The sequence below is a fragment of the Myotis brandtii genome, unplaced genomic scaffold, assembly GCF_000412655.1.
Source record: "Myotis brandtii unplaced genomic scaffold, ASM41265v1 scaffold513, whole genome shotgun sequence".
Lineage (NCBI taxonomy): Eukaryota > Metazoa > Chordata > Mammalia > Chiroptera > Vespertilionidae > Myotis > Myotis brandtii.
This window is the reverse complement of record NW_005369552.1, coordinates 237905-251214: the sequence shown is the minus strand read 5'-3', so window position 1 is coordinate 251214 and position 13310 is coordinate 237905. Positions and strand designations below refer to the sequence as shown.

Sequence of the window (13310 nt, the reverse complement as noted above, 5' to 3'; positions counted from 1 at the left end):
TCAGCTGCCTCCTGCACACTCCCCACTGGGGACGTACCTGCAACCAAGGTACATGCCCTTGACCAGAATCAAACCTGGGACCCTTTAATCCGCAGGCCGACACTCTATCCACTGAGCCAAACCAGTTAGGGCCACTTGTGAGGATTTTGACCATGTCACTGGTCAGGGATGTTGTACAAGGCCCTCTACTGGGATTTGTTGGTTTTTCTCATGATTAGACTGGGGTTACCAGTTTGGGGAAGGAAGATCACAGTAAAGTGCCGTTTCCCTTATGTCATATTGAGTGTATGTACTGTCGACATCATTTATTACTTGGTTTGATGTTGACCTAAGTTGTGTTTATCAGGTTTCTCCACAATAAAGTTACTCTTTCCTCTAACTCCCGCCCCAGAAATCACTGCACAGCCCACAAAGAGCGGGGATTCTGCTCTATTTTTTTTTTTAAGCTGCCAGGGAAATGAGGGGCCTTTGGCGCTGGCGCTGCAAAGGGAAGGCCTTGTCTGTGGTGCAAGCAAGGAAGCGGGATCCTTGGTTAAGAATATCAGGAACATATTTCTTTCCTAAAAACCCTCCCTCGACTCTGCTATTTCATAGTAAAATGCCCAGAAGAGTTGTCTTTGTGCTTTTTCACTCTTTAAATTTACAACAGTTTTTCCAGCACTAAAAGTTGTGAAAATGATAATGAATACGTGTGTACCCACTGACCAAAGTGAAACAGCCACTACCATTGAAGGTCTTTCTCTATTAGGATCCACCTTCTTTCTGGTCTCCCCATGTGTCTCATCATAATTATACAACCTATTTAGCCTTCAAATACAGTTTTGTTGTGCGTGCTTTTATAGAAGTGATGCCATGCTTATGTGGTGTTCAGCAACTAACTGCTTTTGCTTCAACAGCATTCATGTTTGTTGTATGTAGTTCAAGTTCATGTTCATGGCTATATATTCAGTGACTGACAATTTTATACCTGTTTTTTAGTTGATGAACAATTATTCCCCTCCCCCCCCCCTTTTTTTTGCCATCATTGGCAGTGCTGCTGTGACCACTGAGAACTAAGCTTCCTGTGCACTGGGAGAGTTTCTCTGGGGCAGTGGTTATTCAGCACCAGCTCCACAGGAGAATCAATCAGAATTAAGGGGGTGAAATGGCATCTCATTGTAGTTTCGATTTGCATCTTCCTGATTACTGGTGAAATCTAGTATCTTTTCACATGTTTACCAGCCATTCCAGTATCCTCTTTGGTGAATAACTTGTTTGACCATGTTCTATAGGTTGTTTGCACTTTCCTTATATAAATTTTTTATTCAGGATATTAATACTGAGTGAATTATCTGTGGTGCATATACGTTCCCCTGACTTGTGACTTCTCTTTTCAATTTGTAACAATGTGATAAACTACAGTTTATCATTCTAATGTAGACAAATATATAAATAGCAGGTTCTGTTTTTTAGCTGCTTTTGAAATTTCTTCTGCCAATTTCTTCTTTTGTCCATTTACATTATTTTATTTTTTCCTTCTTACATTGTGCTTTCAACTTCCTTTGCTCTCTGTGCTTTATGTTTTCTTTCACTGAATATAAGTCTGTTTCTGCTCATTTAGTGGTTCCCCTTCCCTTTCTCTTTGTACACACTTAACATTAAGTCTTAAGTTGGTCCATAGCTTTGCCCTTCCTGTGCACCACACAGGGAACTTAGTCTCCAGTCACCCTCCAGTCTAACACGTTGGCTAGTATATACTTCCTCCCTGTTTTTTTCTCTACTAGTCATTATCATTTTTTAAATAGTCTTAAGATTTGTTCAGATCTACTTTCTGTACTACATGAAATACAGAAAAACTGACATAAGTACAGGTCATGGTATCTCTTAACATTACAGTAATATCCCACAACGAACATGTAGGAAACAGAAGGCCTCGAGGGGATTACAGGCAACTTGTAGACCTGGACAGTGAAGTTGAAGTCCTAGTGTAAGGGCAGATTTCATAAAAGCTTGGGATGCAGCAGCATCGCCACCATCATGTTGCCATTTGCTGTTTGGATCACTAAAGCATTTCTCATTTGGAGGGCTGGGGGCTGGAGGGAAAAAGCAGTCCAGCAAAGATACCTGCCACCAACTTCTCTGGAGCAAATGAAGCTTGTGTTTATAAATCCAGAGGCATGTTTTGTAAGAAAAGTTGGAAGGCAGAGTTAGAGGGCTCGTTTCTCGTGGTATTACTGCACGGTGCCCGCAGGCTGTCGGCCAGTCTCGTGCTCCCTCGTCCCTACTGCACTCTTCTCCCTGAAAGAACATGGAGCCTGCGGATTCCATTGCTGCAACTTCCAGAGTTGATTTCCACTCTGTGTACTAAAGTGGGCTGTTGCTTTTTGGTTCCTCCAGTACTTGAAGCTTTAGTCCAGATAAATGGTTAAAATTACATTCGAAGTTAACAAACCCGAATTTCAGCTTCAAAGGGTTGTCACCAGCTCATCATGCCTGAAGTTCCCATGTTACAGTATAGCAAAGCCTCATTAATTCAGACTTAACCTCATTGGGTATTTGAGTGCTTAGAGCAGAAGTTAACTTGGCACTTTATATAAAGAATTAACAAATGGATATTGAAGCTGCATGCTGAAGTGTGCTGTCTTCAAGTTGCCCTCAGCACTTGAAGAATACCCATGCACGTTCAACTGATTGGTGTGTTTCCTTTCCACAGTCATTTCAGCAAGAATTTATTCCGCACCAGCTATGTGCACAGTGCATTGATGGGCTCTGGATCACTTTTTTTTTTTAATAATTTTTTATTTTTCAATTACAATTGCCATACAATATTATATTAGTTTTGGGTGTACACCCCAATAATTAGACATTACATAACTTACTAAATGATCATCCTGATGAATTTTGCACCCATCTGACACCATACATAGTTATTAGACTATTACTAACTATATTCCTTATGCTGTACTTTACATCCCCATGACTAATCTGTAACAACCAACTTGTACTTCTTAATCCCTTCACCCTTTTTACCTATCCCTCCACCACCACCCCTCTTATCTGGCAATCACCAAAATGTTTCTGGATCACTTCTTTAAAACAGTGAACTTTATCCTTCATAATTCAGACTTTATTCCATTTGTCCACGTTTGGCAATATGCTGTATAGATTACATGGGCCTGGTAAGTTGCTGCCCAGTCACTGGCTAGGAATACATAATTGTGCTTTCCCTCTTCAGTCTCTCTTCTCTACTATTGAAGGCTTCAACTCCTCAGGGTCCTTATCAAAAAGCTCTTTTGCCATTTTACAGTGCAAATCTTCCATTTAACTAAGCTACCAATTAATTTCTATGGCAACACAAAAGCTCTTTAGGAGTAAAGTTGTACATATAAGTGCAGTGCCTACTGGCAGGCAAGTGTCTAAGGGGGAAGAGGCTGAAATGTAATCACACAGGAGTGGAAGACTAGCCTTGAAGACCCGAGGGCACCCAGCACAGGTGCCTCCCACAGGAGAAGGCGGCTGCAGCGCCGAGCCAGACACAAAGATTTCCATCTGAGCTGTTCACTCACCTGCAAGTCACGCTTTGAAGTTGGACTATTTCACAAACTCTGTCAGACTTGTTTCCTCAATAGTTTACAGTTTCAGGTGAACCCAACCACAACCCTTCCTTGGATTGCCTACAGACTTGACTTTAAGAGAGGTCAAGTTAGAAAGATTTATTGCTTTAGGATTTGATGGATGAGAAGTCCATTGTCAAGGTTCTGAGGGCGAAGGCAGCTGTTAAAAATAAAGTTTTTCCTTACTTTGCCTAGATTGTATTAAAAATCTTCTTTCGCACACAATTCTAGAATCCATCTAAGAACATCTTTGGTCCTTGGATGTGGTGAGCACATACCCATGACTGAGAACCTGTCCCACCAACTGACTTCCCAGGGAGGCGACACCCAGACAGTTGTGTAGATTTGCCCTCTCTCTGCCTGCTTCCTCTGCAGCCGGCCTTCATGGTCTGAGTCCGGCTCCTCGCCTGGCCTTGACGCTGTGGGCTAGACTCCTGCCTGGGTCCCAGCCTGTGCTGAGGAAGGTGGGTGCTCACAAGCAGCAAAGCTTACCCTGCGGGTAATTTGTAAATGTTTATGGAAAATGAGCTCTTGCCTCCTCTCATTCAGAAGTCACCTCAAAGGCTATGATGTCCTCATGTCATCCAAGTCCGCACACCCTGAGTAGTCTTTCCCACATTGACCCGAAATCATAGAACCTTAGAACTGAAGGTCCTTGTCCATGTTCCTGCCATAAGAATCACTTCTGTAACATGGCCATGTAGCTCCTACTTCATTTCAGGTTTTTCCCCTGTTGGCAAGTCTGAGTGACTGCTCTTTCAGAAATAGTTTGTCCCTGTCCCTCTTTCCAACTGTAATGTGGAAACTGGGAGGAAAAATATCTCTTCTTGTTTTAATATTTAAATGGGCATTAGGCAAGCACAATACACAAAACACTAATTAATCTTTTCCTTTTACCCCACAAACATTTAGCATCTATCATGTGCCAGGTACTATTCTAGGTTCTCAGAATCCATCAGTTACCAAGACCAACTTGTTGGCTCTCTCTGACCTGACAAGCTAAAGAGGGGAATGACAAAGAATAAAATAAGTAATATAATTGTAGGTGGTGAGAAATGCTATGGAGAGAATGGAGACAGGGGGATGGAGAACATGGGATGGAAATGAATGAGAGGTGGTAGGGGAAGGCCTCTCAGGAGGCATCACGGGTCACTTGCACTGTAACTGCAAAACCAGCTCAAACTGGCCCTCTCCTGTTTTTTACAAGATACTGATTTGTTTTTCAGAGACAACAGAACAAAACTGCAAGTTATGCAGCCAAAGCATGTGCAGAGGAGAAAATGTTGCAATTTACACCCGGAACCAAAGTTTCTCCCGCCACAGAGCCAAAGGACCGGGACCGACCGCAGCCTGCGGGCCAGGACCCTTTCAGAAGCAAAGGGTCTGCTGCTCGGGAATATCTGGTGCTGAGACCCTGGGTGGGGAGACAGATTTGAGCCTGTCTCCTTGCTGATTGATTTCTCAAGAAAGCTTTTTCCTTTTCTCCAAAGCTGGTGCCATAGTATTGGCTTCTATGCACATTGGGCAGTGAGCCCTTGCTGGGTGACAGCACGCTAGCTGGACTCCACTTCTCTTTTCCTTCTGCTCTGTAGCAAAAGCTGATCTGTGCTAGTACACGCATGATACCGTGTTACACGGAGGCCAGCTCTGTGGCACAGTGGACAGAGACAGGCAAGCCTAGATCTGCTCCTGCCACTTAAAAGACCTAGACTATACTTACTCATCCCTGGGAATCAGGAAGAATCATGCTACAAGTGAGTTATCCACCTTTAGTTTCCTCTGTGAACTCTGAGCCTATTGTGAGTGTTCTAAGCACCACACACTAATCAGCAGGTTCTCCCATGCACCTTAATCACAGAAGTGAGTCACCTTCCCCAGACATGGCCCTAAGCTCTGTGTGGGCTAGACTTCTGCTCATGCTGTTCCACCCCCCACCCACCCCCAGGAATGTACGATCCCAGCCGGTCAGGCCCTGCTGGTCCTTCCAAGCCCAGCTCAAATGCCAGCTGCAGTAAGGCTTCCCAGCACCAGCACTGTCCCTCCAAATTCTTTCCTCCCCCTGCGGTCCGCCTTCCGCTGTGTGCATTCTGTCCCCGCATGGCTGTGCCCTCAGGGGCCGTGAGCTCCTCCAAGGTCTGGGTATGCAGCCCCCCACATACCTAACTGCCTGGAACTGGCGTTTGTGCAGTGTTCACTGATTTAAATTCAACAGAAGCTTCAGAGAAGCTGAGGATGGAAATTGTAAGACAGTCTCTGGATTACATCCTTGGTGACTTTTAAGAGAACGGATTGCACAGTGAACTTGAGCTGGGAAAGGCGAAGGGTTAAGGAGTAGAGGCTGAGGCAGCGAGGCGTTCACAGGCTGCTGTTGCAAGACGTTGGGTAGAATGTGCAAGTGTTTGTTGATGAAATAACATGTATCTGGGATCTGCTTTCAAACACTCCAGCAAACGAAGAAAGAATGGGATAAGGGAATAGAGGAAGTAAGGGAATGTTTGAACTTTTCCACCATAGAAATAGCACAATAGCAAATAAACCAACAAAAAAGTTTGGAAATGAGAAAAATGGCTGCCGTTCGCCAGACCCCTGTAGTTTGGAATCGGTACAATGATTCTGCACTAGAAACACATGAAAGTGATTTATTCACTTTTGCTGACCTACTTTGGCTTCATTTTGAGGCAAATTTGCTGGTGTTTACCTTCTTTACATGTTCAAGGAGCACAAGTGACAAATGTCTGACACAGTGACCCTGCGTTTGTCTAACATTCAATACAGTAAACAGTTTGCTTTCACTCTTGTTGCATTCATTACACAGTTTTCATTTGATTCTCATAATACCTTTATGGCATACATTTGGCATAGATAGTCCCATTCGATAAAGAAAACTGAGGTTAAGTGACTTATTTGCATATAACTGGCAAGTGAAAAAACACACCAGAAACCAGAACTTCCACCTCCCTTGCCCTCCCCACTGCCCATAGCGGGACTACCTCACTGCACTTCATCAGTTTCCTGGTCACACTGCACTTCCTGAAAATACAGAGAGAAATGCTTTCCACCCCTTCTCTCGCCTGTCTTCCCCATGATGAGTGCAGTCCACATGCATTCAACAAACTTGACACTGAGTGGGACACTCCTGCCGTTGGGACATTTACAGTGCAAGCAGACAAGTCGGGTGAAAAGTAAATAATATCATTGTACTCTGCCAGACCTTCGGAGAGGTCAGGAGTTAAAATTCTACTGAGTAGGAATTTTGCAAGGTTGCAAACTGCGCTAAATTTATGTTCTGATTGACTCTTATCCTTGACTTTGAAAAAGATTGGCATTCTTGGTTCATGGTGTCAAACCAGCTAATTTCAGCCCATCCTTTCTATCTGAGCTGTTTACCTTCCAATTTTCCATTTTGATTTCTAAACAGGGGAACTTTGTGGGCGGTCTTCTCAATTCCTGCTCTTGACTCTGACATTTCTTATCTTTGCAGAAATTCTCAGGGGCACTTTGGGATTCAGAGACACTGCACTTCATCAGTTTCCTGGTCACACTGCACTTCCTGAAAATACAGAGAGAAATGCTTTCCACCCCTTCTCTCGCCTGTCTTCCCCATGATGAGTGCAGTCCACATGCATTCAACAAACGTGACACTGAGTGGGACAGTCCTGCCGTTGGGACATTTACAGTGCAAGCAGACAAGTCGGGTGAAAAGTAAATAATATCATTGTACTCGACCAGACCTTCGGAGAGGTCAGGAGTTAAAATTCTACTGAGTAGGAATTTTGCAAGGTTGCAAACTGTGCTAAATTTATGTTCTGATTGACTCTTATCCTTGACTTTGAAAAAGATTGGCATTCTTGGTTCATAGTGTCAAACCAGCTAATTTCAGCCCATCCTTTCTAGCTGAGCCGTTTACCTTCCAATTTTCCATTTTGATTTCTAAACGGGAACTTTGTGGGCGGTCTTCTCAATTCCTGCTCTTGACTCTGACATTTCTTATCTTTGCAGAAATTCTCAGGGGCACTTTGGGATTCAGAGACTGCATATGTTGAGAACTTGACATTGAATTCAGTAAAAGATTTGGAGAACTCCAGAAATGCCACATCTCAACCTGAAAAAAAAATTTTACTTGGTTTCTGTGGTTAAGGGAATTTACAAGTACTAACAGCTATTGAAAGTTGACTATATGCTCAGCAGTGTACACATGCATTTACCCGTTCGCCCCTCATAAGCTCCTAAGGTAAATACTGCAATTATCACAATTCTACGGGCAGAGGAAACTGAGGCACAGAGGTTAGCTCCTGGGGCTTGGAATCCATTATGCTACATTCTGTCCCACGTTCACATGAGAGCAGGAAAGATCCCACACCAGCTATGGGCTCCATCCCTTTGACTTTGTGTGTAAGCACTGACCGGGGATCAGAAATCTACATTCTAAAGGCTTTGCACAGGGCGGGTTTGGGATGAATGAGGGAGTGGCTGACACAGGGCAGTCTAAATAACCCGCCAGGTTGTGAGAGAGCCCTCCCCAGGTCCTGCCCGCTCTCCTCCCCACCCGCCTCCCACTGTGGTCCCCTCTGCACCGCTGTTTGGTGCCCGTGCCTCAGTTCCTCCCCTTTCCTCCTTGCCTCCTTCTGCTCTGTCTTTTTCTTTCACCGGCCTGATACACTGCTTTTAACCACACGTCTTTCCAACAGCTCTTTTCTGTTGCATTTTGACTGGGCTTTCAAGGTGTTTATGGCTGAATTTCAAGTGTCCATCTATTCTCGCACCCCAGGGTCATGGGAACCACTAGTTCCAGAGGGCGGAACCTTCTCTCCAATTTCTTCTCATATATGACCCCTCGGCCCCAACCCCGCCTGCCATGCACTTTCCCCCACGTGCTCCTCTTACAGCTCCCCTAGCCAGCTCTCAGGCTCCTCAGCCCCCCAGCACACAGGGCAGCTCATGACCTGAGCTTCGGTGTGGGCCTCTCCAGGGCCCCACTTTCGTGTGTGTGTGCGTGTGTGTGTGCGCGTGCGTGTGTGTGTGCATGTGTGTGTGCGCGTGCGTGTGTGTGTGTGTGTGTGTGCGTGCGTGTGTGTGTGTGTGTGTGTGTGTGCGCGCGTGTGCTGCACTTCTCACGCGTGGAAGCCTCGCTTTGGCAAAAGTACTCTAAGCGCCTTCAGGATGGGCACCGGGCTTTGCTGTTTCTTTCAAGTCCCCAAAGTGCTGCCACAGAGAAGGTACCAAATCAAGGCCCACCCTTTGCAGGCGATGTGCCAGGTGAAACAGCTTGTGGTCCGGGTTGGAGTTACAGCCTGGGGCCTCCCTGGCCCCTGGCCCCTCACCCCTCCTCCCAACAGCCCCCTCATCTTTCTATCTTGTGCTGACTCGAGGGGATGGTAATAATGACCTCATCCTTCATTGTCCTGGGTCCCACCAGGCTTCATGCCCCTTCCCAGCCCATCTCTGTTTCCAGAAGAGCCTTCATTCTGCAGGGTCCAGAGTTCCTCTCCCGCTGATGGTCTTGCTCACTCACTCCAGGCAGGCACCCAAGATCCCACACAGAGAAGGAACACAGGAGAGCTGTGGGGACAGGGGTGTCTGCACAGCACTTTCCAAGGGCTTCCAGCACGGTATTGGGCTGCAGTGCCCGGAGGGGAGCTCAGAGAGGCTGCAAACCATGCTGTGCATCCAAGCAGATTTCTTCACGTTTAAGATTGTGTGCCCCCTCAGTAAAGAATTATGAGCACTTCCCCTTCCAGCTCTAAAACGTAGGAATATTAATGATCAATTACATCTACTAATATATAAGCTCATTATAAAACAAAATATGAAGATAAGAGAAAGATAAATACTATTTTAAATGGATTTAGTTTATTAAAATGTAAAAATAATTTTTCTCTATTAATGACTTAGTTAAAGCGATCTCACTAGCATCTTTTATTTTTTTAAAGAATAGTTTATTGATTTTTAGAGAGAGAGACATCAATGTGAGAGAACAACACTCATCAGCTGCCTTCTTCCCGCCCCCACCCCCCCACCACTGGGGATCAAGCCCCAAACCCAGGCCTGTGCCCTTGACCGGGAATCGAACCAGCGACCTCCTGGAGCACGGGATGACGCCCGACCAACTGAGTCACCCTGGCCAGGGCTCATCATTCATTTTCTAACCTGAATTTTGCATTATGTGATACAGAAATCTGGAAAGACTGGTTGTAGGATCTAGTTTACCTTGGTACTTGGCTGTCACAGCAAACAAATAAGTCCCTGAGACTGGTCAGTCCCTGCGGATGAAGTGCCTTTTGGGCGAGGCTGCACAGTCACTTCTGCTAGCAAATTTTCATCTTTTCTGATGTCAGTCTGTTTTTGCATGCTGATCAAAAGGTCTCACAATTTTACATTTTGGACAAATGGTTTCAAAATACTGTAAGAAGAGATTTGGTAGATTTTCATATAATTAGAAAATTCTGTTTTTTCCATTTCAGGTCCATATATGAGCGTTTTCCCAAACTTTCTATTTCCAAAATGCTCTCCCAATAGCATACATTTCCTCTGGGGGAAGAAAATTATGGTCTCACTTATTGTTAAATCATCTTTTTCTTAAAATGATGGGCTTGCTGGCTTCCCTAAAACAAACGCTGGTGGCCTACGACTGCCCACCTGACAGCCCCTCGCTGTTCTTTCTGTGCTCTGGCTGATGAAGGGCCCAGAGGCCTCAGCTCCGCCATTCTCTCTGCTCACTTGTGCCTTCATTCCTAATACTGCCAATCTGCCATTTCTTTGCATTAATCTCTTTTCATGCTCCCATCCATTTTCAAGGTTTAACTTAGTTAACACTAAATAATAAAATCCTTAAATCCACTTAACAGATGTATACAAAGTACTCAAGTCACAACATGTTGAAAACAAGTGGAGCTACGAGGGCTCCCTCTGATACCCCTTCCTGAGGACCACCTCTCTTTTTAATGGCTTATCTTACCTACCGCATCATGTGTGCTTTTGACATTCAGACTGGATGAGGATGCCAGCATTCATCTGTATTTTAACTATTTGCAAAGTTTAATTTTTTTAGTTTTTGGGAAAAAATAGAATTCTAATGTTTTCTCCCTACCACCCAAAGACACTGAGGAGGATGCCCCCCACCCCAGGGACCCCGTGAAGTAAGGAGTTTGCTTCCCTGTGTCCTCAGCCCACGGTGGTAAAGGCGCCTCCTCCTCCCATCTAACTAGGGTGCCAGCAAAGGCCCGGGGTGGTCCAGGTGAACTGCACATCTGACCGTGCCGCCCGCCAGCTGGTTCCTCAGGGCCATGGGAGGAAGTCCAGATTCCTCTCCTGCCTTGTGTGAACAGGGGCCCCACCACCCTGGCCCCAACCTGCCTCCCGCGGGCATTTCTCCATCGCTTCCTCCTACACTCGTTCCCGCTGCTGCCCCCGTGTCCCTCCACCTTGGACCTCTTATCTGCCAAAGCTAGTTGGCTGCTCGCTGCTTCCCTGCAGCCTTTCGGACCGTCCCCTTCAGAGCGAAGGATTCCCTCCCTCTGGCCCCGCAGGTCCAGGGGCAGCCCCCCTCCATCCAGGTGTCAGTGCTGAACCGGCCGGGCTGGCACGTCTGTGGCGCGCGGGCCACGCCTGGTTGTCTCTGCATTTTCCTGGCCGAGCAGCTGTCGCCGGTTTGTGAAACGACCTGCAGTTTTGAACGAAAGCTGACAAGTTCTCTCCTGCACGTGGTTTCTCGCCATCCGCGGAGCTGAGAGGTGACCCTGCCTGGGGCCGGGGCTCACTGTGGCTGTTCTGGGTCACTCCCCCTCTGCCCCCGCCCTTCCTCCTGTGAGGCTCTGTCCTCCTCGAATGGTGACCACGAAAGCCAGCCCTGACCAAACACCTGAGGCTCAGGAGAGTCCGGAAGAAAGAGGGACCGGTTCGTTTTTTCTGGGCCACTGAGGCCTTCAGAACCTCGGAGCTGCGCGCCCCCCGACTGAGCTGGGGGAGGGACGTGGGGCTGCACGCGTTCTCGCGCCCTCTGGTGGCCGGAGGACGTGTCCACCTTCAGATGCTCCCCAGTGTTAGCTCCCGTTCTGCCCAGGGAAGCAGTGTGAGTGAGGCCCTAGCAGGAGGGCAGGCTCCCTGAGGCTACAAAAATCTTACATGTACGAGGGGAGAGGGAGTATGCCCTCCCACGTATGAAGAGCTCACATCATTGGCATAAAATGGAAAAGCAAGGTGTGCAAGCATTGCTCCCCTTCCCCGTGGGCATTTCTCCATCCTGAGTAACTAAGACAGCAATTTGGCTTGTTCATTGCATGCGAGTTTATCATCTATGGTATAGAGCTCTTTGAATGCCAATGTTACTGAGGCTTTCATAATTATGTACCTTCAAAAGATGTTCAATGTAATTCTGATCATACTCCTCTAAAAATGCCTCAGATTAAAAGCTTTTGCTGGCTCTTTAGACTGTGGGCCTGCAATTATAGAAAATGAACTGCATTTTAGCTTTCCATTGAAATTAATAACAATGTTTCCCCAGTTGACTCTGTGAATAGTTAATGGAACAAACAAGATACTTCAGTACAATATGGGTTGGGAAGCCATTTGAGTGAGATTCTGGGTTTCAAATGGGAAAATAATTCGTATGATGCAAACCTTCCTCCTACGCACGCTGTGCAGTAGGTGTTTCTTCAAAATAAACAAATGACTAACCATACCTCGGTCTGTGTGTTCCTCTGATGAACACTGAACTCAAGAAAATTACCTCGCACCTGGCATTTAGCCCTGCAAGAGACCTTAGAGGACATGTGGATGGACCGCCTGTTGACAAGGAAGAAACTCCGGTTCAGAGAGGGGGAGCTTTTCTACAGACACTAGCTGGGAAGGGACAGAGATAAAAGCAGAATCTGGTCCACTGACCCAGAGCAAAGCAAATCCTGCAAAGTGAGTATTATCATTTCCGTTTGATAGATGTAGAAATTAAGTAAAGTAACTTGCACGGTGTACCTCCTTGGCCCCTCCTGCTAGAGACATCTGGAGTGGAACCTGGCTCATCAGTTGGCACCTCTTACCCCTGCTCCCAAGTCCCTGTATCTGGCCCCATAGCTGGGAGGGGACTTTAGGAACATTTTGGGTCAGGACATTCCATTTTTACTCCTCTCCCCCCACCCGCCACCCCCCACACATCCAAATTACCTGCTTTGGGGGGATTTCATCTTTATAGGCACCAGGAAAAAATTTAAAATTAGGTTAGACATGTGCTGGTGGTTAAAAGAAACTTAAGAGGGATAAAGATGAAAAGAGTTTAGGTAATAAAAGAAGGTGAGTGACATAGAAACATGACATCAAGAACACAGTAAAAGATTCTGGAGAAACTAGTGAGAGGCTGTTATGGACTTCCCAAGGTTTGACTGTCATGGACATTTGACTCAGTGCAGACACTTTAGTAAGACATTTTAGTAAGAATAACAATCCTTACCAATGGCCAACAGATACCTGCAAAGATGCTCAACATCACTAATCATCAGGGAAATGCAAATCAAAACCACAAGGAGATGCCACTTCACAACAGTCAGAATGGCTATCATCAAAAAGACAAGGGATAACAAGTATTGGCAAAGATATGGAGCAAAGGTAACTTTTTTTTTTTTTCAGATGCTTCTTGTACGCCCCACATTGGGGATTTTTTTTTTAAATTAAATCTTTATTGTTCAGATTATTACAGTTGTTCCTCTTTTTTCCCCCCATAGCTCCCCT

General features: G+C 45.9%; 1 protein-coding gene across 2 annotated transcripts in view; it reads left to right on the top strand.

Annotated features, from left to right (window-relative positions):
- LNX2 (ligand of numb-protein X 2) overlaps positions 1-5294 on the top strand; it is an 83488-nt gene extending 78194 nt beyond the window's left edge. Inside the window, exon 9 of one of the 2 annotated variants that reach the window (XM_014548568.1) lies at positions 4820-5294. In XM_014548568.1, the coding sequence (XP_014404054.1) occupies positions 4820-5046 (227 nt within the window). In that variant the 3' untranslated portion in view covers positions 5047-5294. The remainder of the gene's footprint in view (positions 1-4819) is intronic. The other variant, XM_014548566.1, reaches the window with a different exon arrangement.
- The last annotated feature ends 8016 nt before the right edge of the window (positions 5295-13310 follow it).